Here is a 12,936-nt window from a genome sequence, read left to right as displayed (position 1 = left end):
TATATATATATAAATGTTATGCCTGCACCAATTCTGTGAAGTTCCTGCTGAGAAACTGATACTTTTAGACTGCCAAGGATCAGCCAGAACCCAAAGCCTAGGTTCCTTCTATTCAAACGAGGTACTTAAAGTAAGTTTCTAAAGCTCTAAGGACAGGATATGCCTCTAAGTTTGTGATTAGCTTACTTTAAATATTTCATAATAGAAATTCCTATACGCCCACCACCATGTTCAACCTGGAAGATAGCATTTCCTACCCCCTTCCTACCCCTCTTACAGCCAGGTATTCTCTATTCAATTTTGAAGAGCATGTAAAACAGCTTCTCTGTGGGTTAATCATAACTTATACTTTAGAACAATATAGCTATAGAATTATTTTCAGATGAATGAGTACTTTTGAAAAATATGAGTGTATTGTCTGCATGTATGTAAGTACACCCATGTAGTGCAATGTTCACAAAGGTCAGAAGACAGTGTTGGATCTCCTGGAACTGGAGTTATGTATGGATGGTTGTTAGCCTCCATGTGGGTGTTGGGAATGGAACCCTGGTCCTCTGAAAGAGTAGTCAGTGCTCTTAACCGTTGAGCCATTGCTTCAGCCCCAGGAATGTGTATTTGTCCAACACAATTACCTTCATCCCTATTTACTTTTTGGAGACAAAGTCTCATTATGTAGCCATGGCTGACCTAGAATTCACTATGTAGCCCTACCTGGTCTTGAAGTCAGAGATCCACCTGCCTCTACCTCTGCTTCCCCAGTGCTGGGGTTAAAGGTGTGAACCACCAAACCTTTCCTCTCTCTTTAGAAGCACCACATGAAGAAGTGAAACTTCTAAGCTTATCTAGTATGCATATAACAGAATTCAAGACTATCTGAAAAGAATAAGTTTCATTATTAGAAGAATAACAAGACAGTGAAAACCTCCAGCTGACCAGGATCGTTAAAAAACAATATAAATTTTGTCAGGTCTAGTGGTATACATCTGTAGTATCAGCACTCAGAGTTCAGACATGAGTTTAGGGCCAGGCTAGGCTACACAGCAAAGCTCTGACCAAAAAAAGAAAGAGGAAGGAAGGGAGGGAGGGAGGGAAATCTGAATGTTTTTCCTTTTTCCATGAAAAGTCTCTCATAACCAGCAAAGTTTTTTTCTCCTCTCTCTTGTCTCTCTCTGTCTCTGTCTCTTTTCTCCTCTCTCTCTCTGTCTCTCTCTCTGTCTCTCTCTCTCTCTCTCTCTCTCTCTCTCTCTCTCTCTCTGTGTGTGTGTGTGTGTGTGTGTGTGTGTGTGTGTGTGTTTAACTTCTGGGAGTCTGTTCTCTTCTTCTACCATGTGGGTCCCAGAGCTTGAACTCAGGTTGTCAGGCTTGAAAGCAAGAAACTTTACCAACTAAGCCATTTCCTGGCTCCCTAACCAGAAAGTTTTTGATAATGGATACTTTCTAATTTAAAGTAAAGCCTCTGGATGCCTTCTCAAACAAAACTCTAGAAAGTACAACATTAGAAAAGGAGCTGGTCTGGGTGGCTCAGCCTGTAATCACAGCTACTTGGAAGGCTGAGAAAGGAGAACAGCAAGTTCAAGGTCAGCCTGGTCAGCTTAGTGAAATCCTGCCTCAAAACAAAATGAAGATGGTCTAAGGGTTTAGCTCAGTGGAAGATCACTTGTCTAGAATGCATAAAGCCGTAGATTCAGATGGAAGTGCTCACACTTTATCATTCACCCTATAAAATTATTGACCTAAATTCTTTCTAACTAAGTTTTAGTGAATTCTCAAAAATTGCTGTTCATTCATACATGGACACCACACATGCATGACATACACTGACAGGTTAAACATATTCTTCAGCATAAAAGGTCTATAGTAGACATGTTTTTCTATTACTCTTATAAATGAACAAGTTACAATAAGGTCATGACACTTCAAGATCACAAGTGTCATTATATTAGGAAGACTCAAAAGTTCTATTGATTTTAACTTCATATGTAATTAAAAGAATGCTTTTTTTTTTTTCTGTTTTTAGCACATTGCACACTTACCTGTATTTATACTTTCCACTCTTAATGGGAAACCTGACTGGGCAACAGCTACAAGTTTCAAAGCAATGTAGAACTGACTTCTTCCAAAATAACCAAGTCTTGTTGCACCACAAAGCTCCATTATCTGTAAGAGAATACAATATTAATAGTAAGATTTATGGCAAAATTCTTCATCTAAAACTAGGTTTAAGTAGCCAACCTGCTTCTTCTAACTTCTCTAAAATAACTACTGAGTACCTTAAGAATAATTCCTTCAAGTTTCATGTTCTTATGTTTAAATAAAAGTGCACTGATTTTATAATAGGAAGGTCAAAATCCATGAGCAGTATTATTAGAATTACTGTTCTTCTAGAGCTGGGTGTGGTGGTGTAAGCCTGTAATTACAAAGCTTGGGAGGCAAGGGTAGAGGAACTGGAGTTGAAGGTCATCCTTAGCCATGTAATGAGTTCCAGGTCAGCCTGGGCTACAGGAGATCCTATCTCAAGATACAAAAAAGAGAGTAACTTTTTCTTTAAAAGGCATGTTTAGGGCTAGAGAGATGGCTCAGTGGTTAAGAGCACTGGCTGCTCTTATAGAGGACCTGGGTTTGGTTCTCAGTACCCACATGGCCGCTAACAACCAACTGTAACTTCAGTTTCAGGGGATCCTACACCATCTTCTGACCTCCACGGGCATTGCACAACACAATGCATTTACATACATGCATGCAATACACTCATACACATAAAATAAAAAAAATAAATAGTAAAAATTTAAAATAAGGGGCTGGAGAGATGGCTCAATGGTTAAGAGCACTGGCTGTTCTTGCAGAGGACCCAGGTTCAATTCCCAGCACCCACATGGCACCTAACAACCAACTATAACTCCAGTTCCAGGGGATTTGACACCCTCTTCTGACCTCCTTGGGCACTGCATGCACCTGGTGCACTTACACACATGCAGGCATAACATTCATGCACATAAAATAAAAATAAATAATAAAATATTTTTAAAAATGAAAAATTAAGTCATTTGTAAAAACAGCATATCATACACTTTTATCATAAGCAATATATACAGAGCAGTCTTATGCAACCAATAGACTATTATGTGGTCATTTAATCTTCCAGTCATAAGATGACATACAGGGGAGAGAATGTTAAAGATACAGTAAAGAAAAAAAACGATACAGTAAGTAGGGGGAAATCATGCAACACAATCTAACTACACAAACCCAAATCTGGAAACTACCAAAAATCCTATCAGCTATTTCGTCAGTTGAGAGCAAGAGTAATTTTCTTCCTTCTTTTGAATTTCCTAATTGTATTTAATATGGCTATACTACTTCTCTTTAAAACAACAGAAAATTTTGTTTGCTGACCCCTTTAAAATTTATTTTTATTTTTTTGTTTTCTTAAATTATTTTTGTTATTTTCATTTTATGTATGAGTGTATTACCAGCATGTATGTGAGTGTACCAGTATCGTGTAATGCCGTGGAGGTCAGAAGAGGGTGTCGGATTCCCCTGGAACTGGAGTTAAGGAAGGTTCGTAGCTGCCATGTGGGTGGCTGGGAGTTGAACCCGGGTCCTCTGCAAGAGCAGTCAGTGCTCTTAACCGCTGAGCCATCTCTCCAGCCCCAATTTATTTTTATTTTATGTGTATGAGTGTTTTCCCTATAAGGATGTAAGTGTACCCATGTTGCATAATGCCCACTGAGGCCAGAAGAGGGTGTCAGAATCCCTGGAACTTAAGTTATATGCAGCTATTAGCTGCCATATGGGTGCAGGAACCAAACCCAGATCCTCTGCAAGAACAGCCAGTGTTCTTACCCACTAAGCCATCTCTCCAGCTCCTGGCTCACTCCTTTTTAAGCATGAAAGCTTTCAGGGCTCTGCACTGATCATAGTGGCATTCAGCAAGTATCTCTAGGACTAGCATCCACAGGCAATTATTATCAAACCCAAAGGATTTCCGATTATGAGATTAAATTATAACTCAAAAAGGTGAAGTAGGTTTTTACTATATAGGCATAATAATTTCATCTTAAAACAAAATAAGCACTATCTTGTCACATTTTTCCCAATAATACAAATTCCTACACATTTAATCATTTTCTTATAACATTCAAATGAAGTTAAGTACAGTTAAGAAGTGGTATTAAGTCTGAAGAAAGTTTTTACAGAACATCAAACAGCAACTATAATAGTTGTAAGTAATAATAATACAACAGCTGTTTTCATACACACACACACACACACACACACACACACACACAAGTCATGTTTGCTGAGTCATTAACACTAGAAAAAATTCTTGGTTCTGCCACTAAGGAGCATGTGCTCCTGAGAAAATGTAAAATGACAATGGAAATTTAAAGTGGCCAGTTAAACCACCAGGGAATGATGAGGGGGAAAGGCAGAATTAACAGAGGAAGGTCTCCTACCCTGGCAGGCCAAGCAGGCATTTTCCTTGGTAACTGTTGTTCTAACACACTGCCTTTTCCGACTACCTGGTGCCTCTTAGTGGATCCTTACACATCTTAGATATTTTTGTTTACAAAAAATAAAGCATCTAAAATATACCAGGTATATGATGGATAAAGGACCTAAAAACAGACCACAGTAATGTGCTGACATTCAGGAGAAGACACTTTGGGAATGGTTAGAAACAAGAAAGCGGTGTTCAAGAAAGCCAAAATCTCCCTGCTGTTTAGAATTCTGTTTATTAACATCATCTGAGACTATTAGCCACTTGCAGTTCTTTGCCTGTGAACTTTCCAACTTAACTTTTACAAATTTTAAAACAGGTTAGTCTTCATTACTGATTTTTTAAAATGGTTTTATTATACTATGGTTATTGATCTCCAAACTGACTTGGAATTAATTCATTCAATGGCATTTATTCAGCCACCAGTTGTGTCTCAGTAAAGCTGTTATGCGACTCCAACAGGGAGGAAAAGAAAGGGCTAGAGAGAGGAGATGAGGGTGCAGCTGGGAAGAGGGGACAAGAAGCAGCAGATGAAGCTGAACTGAGCAGAAACAGCTTCCTGTGACCTACGTGCTGTTGCCCAGTTTGTCAAAGAAGCTCTTCTGGTGATGGAATTTTAATGTTTTTATACCAATTTGTTTTTTCTGTTTTCTGGTTTAGGGGGTTGCAATATTGAAAATATGTAAGTTTGACTAAACTGGAATTTGTTCTTGGAATGAAAAGCAGGCTTTTCAACTCTTCTCAATTACCTATTTATTGAAAAACTTATTTTCTCCAGCAACTTGAACTAAATTGTGCTTCTGAATTTCCAACACTCTGGGGCCTTTACCACAATTTTAATTACTTTACCATGATGATACTTAAATATGCAATATGGTTTATCAAACCCTCTGTTTTATTTGTTTAGAATGTTCCAGCCTATTGTCATTTATTTTCCTAAATAATCTTTATAGAGTAACATGACAATTAAGCTGAGATTTTACTTAGACAGCTTTTTCTCAACTTGATGGGGTCTGGAATCACTGATGAGAAAAGCCTCTGGGCATGGCTGTTAAGGGACTATCTAGATGCCCCTAACTTAAGTGGAGAGCCCCACCCTAATGTGGGTGGTACCATTTCTTGGGCTGGGTTTTCAGACTGAATACAAAGGAAAAAGCTGAGCACAAGCAACCTTCCCTGCTTCCTGGCTGTGGTCAAGATGTGACTGACCAGTCACCTCAAGCTCCTGCTGCCACAACATCCGGCATACTTGAATTGTGACACCAAGACAGTCTCTCTTGCTTTATTTTATAGTATTATGCTGTACAGATGTACCTATTACAAATAAACTGTCTACTGAGGGGCATCTCGATTTTTCCAGTTTTCTCTCTCTCTGTGTATGTGTTTCATATATATGTGTACCTATGTGTGAATGGAGGCCAATCAACCTTAGGTATCATTCTTCAGAAGCTGTTCACCTTGTTATTTTTGAGACAGTCTCAAACTAGAACCTGGGGCTCACCAGGTAGGTGAGGCTGGCTAGTCATCAAGCCCCAGACCCACTTGTCACTGCCTTTCTGGTGCTGGGATTACAAGTGCATACCACCATACCCTGCTGGGGGTAGAACATGGGTCCTCATGCTTGTGTCACAAGCACTTTACCTACTGAGGTATTTCCCTAGTCCTCCAGTTTTCTATGATGAATAATGTATGTATTTCACTAAATACATGACTGTGTACTTATACAACTGGAAGACAAAATTCTAGAAATAGATTATGCTTCACAACACAGCTGGCGAGGTGGTTTAGTGTGTAAAGGTGCTTGCTGACAAGCTTGATAACCTGAGTTCAATCCTCAGGACCCAAATGATGGAAAGAAAGAAGTGACTCTAGAAAGTTGTCCTCTGATCTCTCCACATGTGCTGTGACACAGGCATTCATGCATGCACACATACAGAAATAAATAAATGTAATTAAATATATATAACATCGTCAAATACTAGTCCTAAAATTTTTGATTGACTGTAACATTTGCTGACCAGCAAAGAATCTTGGTTGTGTGGTCTAAGACAAGAGAGGGAGGTGTCAACACTGACTTCAAAAAGAAGTATTAGGGGCTAGAGAGATGGCTCTTGCAGAGGACCTGGGTTAGGTTCCCAGCAACCATATGGCAGCTAATAATTATTCATAACTCTAGTTCAAGGGGATCTGAGGGCACTGCATGACATGGGCACACTTACATCCATATAGGCAATACACTCATACACATAAAATAAAAAAATTAATTATAAAAAAATTTTTAAGTATCAATCTTATGGATCAGTGAGATGCCTCAGTGGGTAAAGGCGCTTGCTACCAAATCTGGTGATGTGAGTTCGATCCCTGGAACCAACATGGTGGAAGAAAGAATAGATTCCCACAAGTTGTCCTTGACCTACATACACTATGGCATGAGTGTGCATGCACACACACAAACACACACACTTAATTTTTAAAAAGTATCGGTCCTGAGTCAGGCTGTATTGACTTCTTTTCTAAATGTTCTGTTTCATAATGTTCACCCAGAAGTCACTAATGACTAATGTCTGGGGGTGGTGGTGGGGGGGGATAAAACAGACTGCAGCTCACTTAAAGATTTGTACAGATGAGTGGAGATAGAATCATTACTTTTATCATTCATACAGTACTCAAGCAGGTTATGTGACATTGTGACATTATTATGCCTCAGTTTGTGCAAATGTAAATTAAGGAAGATAACATACTACCTCATTGGTTGCTCTGGATAGTCAATGAAACTGTATTAAATGGTATTCTACCCCAAAATATCATTACTACTATGTCTTATTCACTACCCTAGCCTATACATAGTGGAGTACATAGGTACTACACAGACTGTCATTTATTTATTTTTGAGATAGGGTTTCCTTGTAGCCCCACCTGGCCTGGAACTCTCTATGTAGACCAGGCTGGCCTTGATCTCACAGAGATCCACCTGCCTCTGCCTCTCAAGTGCTGGGATTGCAAGCCTATACCACCATGTCCAGTTTTATGCAGTGCTGGGGGATTGAACTCAGGGCTTCATGCATGCTAAGCAGGCATTTACCAACTGAGCTATACCCCTAGCGCTCTAATATGCTTTATTATGTTAAACTTTTTCATAAAATTTCATTTTGAAATGAGATTAACAAGGTACTGGGATGAGCCTGTCTCTATAATGAGTTTCCACATATTTCTTCTCCTAGCTTTTGAGTCTGATATTCAGTGATTCAGTTCACAGATTCAAACCCACATAGGAAATTGGACATCTTATTTTCCCTGGGCCTTTTCTCACCTCAAATAAGAAATAACTTCCACCCACTTTTTTCTGTCCTCAGCATCTCCTGCATCCCTACATTCTAAGGCTAGGAGTAGAGCTTTCCTGTGCTACTCTGTCACTGTGAGGGTGGAAACCTGGAACCCTCACAGCAGAAGAAAGATACACATTTGAATTGTACTGTCTTCTTAGTGGGCCATCTGGCTTTAGGCAAGCTGGTTAGTCTGATGCTCCCCTTCTCTTTACTGTTGTAACATCAATTATTTTTTACAGTTATAATATCACTGTTATTTTGAAGGACTAGACGGGAACTCGTGGAACATGCAACATTAGCCTTGCATCGTGTATGCAGACGTGTTTCTCCCGACCTTACATTTGTATATCAGAAGTAAAAATGCTGTTCCTGTGCTTTGCTCATCTGAATGAGTTTGTGGGTCATTATTACAGAAATATTTCTGTTTTGTACAGTTTTATTTTATTTATTATTTTTATTTTTTATGTGTACACATGTATTGCCTGCATGTAGATAAGTGCACCCATGTTGTGCAATGCCCGCGGAGGATGGACGAGGCTGTCAGATCCCTGGAACTGGAGTTATGGACAGTTGTTAGCAGCCATGTGGGTGCTGGGATTCGAACCTGAGTCTTCTGCAAGAACAACCAGTGCTCTTAACCACTGAGCCATCTCTCCAGCCCCTGTTTTGTACAGTTTTAAAAACTTTCAAATTCTAAGCTCATGGCATACAAGACAGGACAACTAGAGAGTGCTGACAGGCCCAGAAACTGGCAATGATCAGAAGTTCAGGGTCAATCTGAAGAACACAGCTATGTGAGACTCAGTCTCAAAACAAAACAAAACAAAACACCAACAGGAAATAGGAGCTTCTAGTTCCAGTCATATCAGGTTTAAAACCAAGGTGGGTCAGGTGTGGTAGTGTAGACTTATAATCCTGGAACTCTGGAGGCTGAGGTAGGGGGACTGTGAGTTCAAGGTCAGTCTGGGCTACAGAGCAAATGTCTGATGCCAACTCTGATGCCTCTCTTTAGGGTAGTCACTGAAAATACGTCATTGCTGCAAGCAAGTAACAAATTAGTGAAACTGGAAGGTGAGGAAAGTAATGATTTTGAAGTCCAAGTGTTAAGAGAACAGCTGCTACTCAGCAATTTGTGCCCTGTAATGCCATCTTCGGGTTCTTCTAAAAAGTTGCATGTCTGGACTATTCTTTGTTTCCCATTTGGACTCAAATAACAAAACATCTCTCCACATTCTATTCCAGCCAGTATTCTACAATGAGTACTGGAAAGATAAAATAAATGGAAAAAATGCAACAATGTTCCTTCATATCCTCTAGCAAGTGTAAGGTAGGGTAGGAAGAGAAGATATCAAGTTTCATGTAAAATAACCACATGCATAACAAGATAATGGAAGCTGATATGTACTGACCTTATAAGTGTCCTAGAAAGTTTCACCTGCCTAGTAATGTGGATGCTCAGAAAAACATGATCAGACCATTGATGTATCACTATATATAAACTTTATATAGGATTTTGTTATCTGATGCTATCAATGAATTATTATGTACTCATTTTACAATATCTTATCTGGAAAAATGACTCAAAATACAGAGACTGACCAGTAACCCAGGGACAGCGATTTCTGATTTTATCTCATCTTCCACTAGTGCACAAGTGTGAATTCTAAAATGCCTCTGCTCTCTTTCCTCAGTAGGTCAAGACTGCTCCTGCACCAGAGCCTTTGTACCTGCTGCATCCAGCCTGCTCTCCTCTCAGGCCGTTCCATCAGGCTTCAGTCACACAAGTCAGAATCATAACCTTAGGGCCACCTTACTGCTGACTTACGGTTCAAAGCATGAACCTCCAGAGAACACCAAGGCCATAGACTTCCAGCACCTACAATGCTCAGCAAGGTCAGTTTGTGTTTGTCAGCTGTTGGAAGGAATGAATGGGTACAGATCTCTCTGCCATAGTCTCTCCACTCCTATACAGACTGCCAAATTAAAGCTGAGGTACAGCTTTAAATAATTTTATTATATTTTAAAGAACAAGCTTCTAAGTCTAGGGGTCCATACTATAAGCCAACTCCCCCTCCCAATCTGACTCTGGTCAGTCTCCTCTACCTCTGTCTTTTCCCTTACCTCTCACAAGGTCACACTCCAATCCATGTTTGCTTGTTGAAATTACATCCTTCCATTATCACCCACATCATGATTCTCCTTCTATCTCTTACTGTAACTTTTATTTTAAATTTATTTTATTGTTCTTTTGAGACAGAATCCTACTATGTAGCCCAGGCTGGCCTTTAACTCACTATTCTCCAGCCTTAGTCTCCTGAGTACTGGGATTACAGGCCTGGGCCGCCACCCTGGCTGATTTATTTTAGCTGATATACAAAGCAGAAACGGTGTACATCTTAGTGGGGTAATATATAGTATTTTGATATTTAAGTCTGGCTAAACAACAGGTCTATCTCCTTAAAAGCTTGTCATTTCTTTATGGTGACATTTTCAAAATTTCTTTCTTCTTTTTGGAAAATACAGTACATTACAGTCATCCACTATCATTTTACCATGCAGGAGCACACCATAACTTCCTGCTCCTAACAGTAATTTAGAACCTATCAATCAACAACCTTCCTTGTCCCTCCTTTCTTTGTATTCTCCCCAGTCTCTGCTAACCACGATTCTACCCTCAATTTCCATGCAATCAATTTAGACTCAGCATGTGAATGAGATCGAGTAGTCCCTTTCTTAGTGTAATGTGTTGAGTTCCATCCATGCTGCCACAAATAAGGGGACTTCATTCTTTTTAATGTCTCACGTTTCATTCCTCATTCAACATTCACCTTTGTTTTTGAGACAAGGTCTCTCACTGCCCTGGAGCTCAGGTAGGTGAGGTGCTAGGCTGACAGACAATGAGTCCCAGGGTTCTGTTACCATAGGTTTTTTTTTTTTTAACCATGGGTTCTGAGGATCAAATTCAGGTCCTTATGCTTACATGGCAAAACTTTAATCCCAAATCCTGATTCCTTTTGGTTTTTGCAATATAGCCCAGGATGACCTTGATCTCCACTATGTAGCCCAGGCTGGCCTCAGAGGCAAAGCAATCCTCCTGCCTTAGCCTGGGTGCTGGGATCACTGGCATACCCTGTTTTATATTTTAAGTGCCCTCCATACTGTATTCCGTAATGGCTGCACTAACTTAAATTCCCACTAACAATAGGAAAGGGCTCCCTTTTCTCCACACCCTTGCCATCACATGTAGAAGAACTAGAGTCTTATGAAGGTCATTCTCAAAAATCAACTCAAAATGGACTGAAGATTTAAATCTAAGTACAGAAACTATGAATCTATCAGAGGAAAACATAAAAATGCTTCAGGACATTGGAATGGGCAAATATTTTTTGTGAGACCCCAAAATGTAGGAAACAAAAGCAAAACTGATAAATGAGACCATGCTAAACTTAAGAGTTTCTGCACAGCAAATGAAATAACCAACAGAGCAGAGATGATCTGCAGAATGGGAAAAAATGTTTGTAAACTATACGTAACTATATGCATAACAAAGGGTTAGCATCCAGAATATATAAAGAACTCGAAAACCTTAATAAGCAAAAACCCTACTAAAATCGACAATAGACCTTGACAAATAGTTCTCAGAAGCAGACAAATGGTAAACAGATACATAAAAACATGTCCAGCATTCTTCCTTCTGGTCTCCCTCACCACTCTACTCGAGATACTATGGTTTAGTCACACTGGAATCCACTGCAAGCTCTGGTACCTTTCAATGTACACGGTCTATGTCTGCTGAAGGGAGCATCTTCCCTATGGTGCCAGTACCTACCTTATGTACCAAATTCATTTTGTTAATTCTTCCTCTGAATGAACTGTCTCCTTCTTGGACATGTCAATTTCACCATTTCTTTAAAAATTATGTTATGAAAATTATTTTATGAAAATACATTGTTTGCTTTGTTCAAAGTGGTATGGATTATACATGCTCTGTGAACACTTTTTCCATATGATTGTCAGTACTGCAGTACATTACTGCAAAGGGTCAAGAAGGTAGTAGAACTATAACAATGCTCAGTCATCCAAAAGTGGCTTCGTTGTCTTTCTGGTGTAAACATAAAGTATGTTTAGCTTTGAGGACACACTAATCTCTAATGTTTTCCTTTGTTCAAAACCAACTGCATTTAAATTTAACAGGCAGGCTGAAGAGATGCTCAGCAGTTGCTGCTCTTCCAGGGGACTGGATTTCAGTTCCTGCACCCACATCACAACCATCTATGAACTCCAGTTCCAACGCCCTCTTCTGGCCTCAGAGAGCACTGGGCCATAAATAAGTGAGTAACCTACATCTGCTGCAATCATGATCATGTGTGCATCCCTAAATGACTTTCGCAATACGCTGGTGACCAACTTCATTGCCAAATCCCTCCTAAATCTGATCTACCACAAAACAGAATTGGCCCAACCTTCTCAGATATTTATTGGTTGCCCTAGAGTGAAAAACTATCTCATTTCACTTTCACTCTCTTATCTGAAGCCTTTTATTGCTCTGCTGACACAACTCAAGTGATCTTTGGTTTCAAACTTCAGGTCAAGAGCACACTGCTGCTTTGCTTTCTCCTACTATGGTTTTATCTTGATACTTACGGTGCATACTCTTGTTCTTTCTCTCAAACCCTGATCTATAACAGTCATTTTATGCTCAACTACATTCCAACTTCAGTGAGGATAAGTTCTCTAAGTTCCCAAAGTGGATCCTTAGGTAAAATAAATGGTCTACATGTTGTGATGCTGATATATAATAAACATTATTTTACAGACCACTTTAAAAACAAGAAATGTATAACATTTGTCATAGAAGTATTACTATAGCTTAATAGTAATGTCAGACTTTTCTTGCTTTATGTCAGGCAATAAAACACAGAAATGAGAAAATATAAACAAAAGTATGAAGACACAGGGAGACCCTGCCTCAAAAAGAACAACAACAAAAAGTATGAGAAAATTAAATATATATGTGTATATATATATATAATTAATCAATTTAGCCATTACACAACACATAGGTATTACAAAATAACATATGATAAATATATAATATTTACTTGTCAA

General features: G+C 39.2%; 1 protein-coding gene across 6 annotated transcripts in view; it reads right to left on the bottom strand.

Moving 5' to 3' along the window:
- Window positions 1-12,936, bottom strand: part of Reps1 (RALBP1 associated Eps domain containing 1) — an 81,704-nt gene that overhangs the window by 46,265 nt on the left and 22,503 nt on the right. For all 6 annotated transcript variants that reach the window (XM_008822030.3, XM_008822028.3, XM_008822029.3 and 3 more), the window contains exon 2: window positions 2,034-2,157. In XM_008822030.3, coding sequence (XP_008820252.1) covers window positions 2,034-2,157 — 124 coding nt within the window. The remainder of the gene's footprint in view (window positions 1-2,033; window positions 2,158-12,936) is intronic.

Source organism: Nannospalax galili, unplaced genomic scaffold (assembly GCF_000622305.1).
Source record: "Nannospalax galili isolate Female #2095 unplaced genomic scaffold, S.galili_v1.0 scaffold186, whole genome shotgun sequence".
NCBI lineage: Eukaryota > Metazoa > Chordata > Mammalia > Rodentia > Spalacidae > Nannospalax > Nannospalax galili.
Note: the sequence above shows the minus strand (reverse complement) of the source record. Positions and strands in the feature narration are given on the sequence as shown.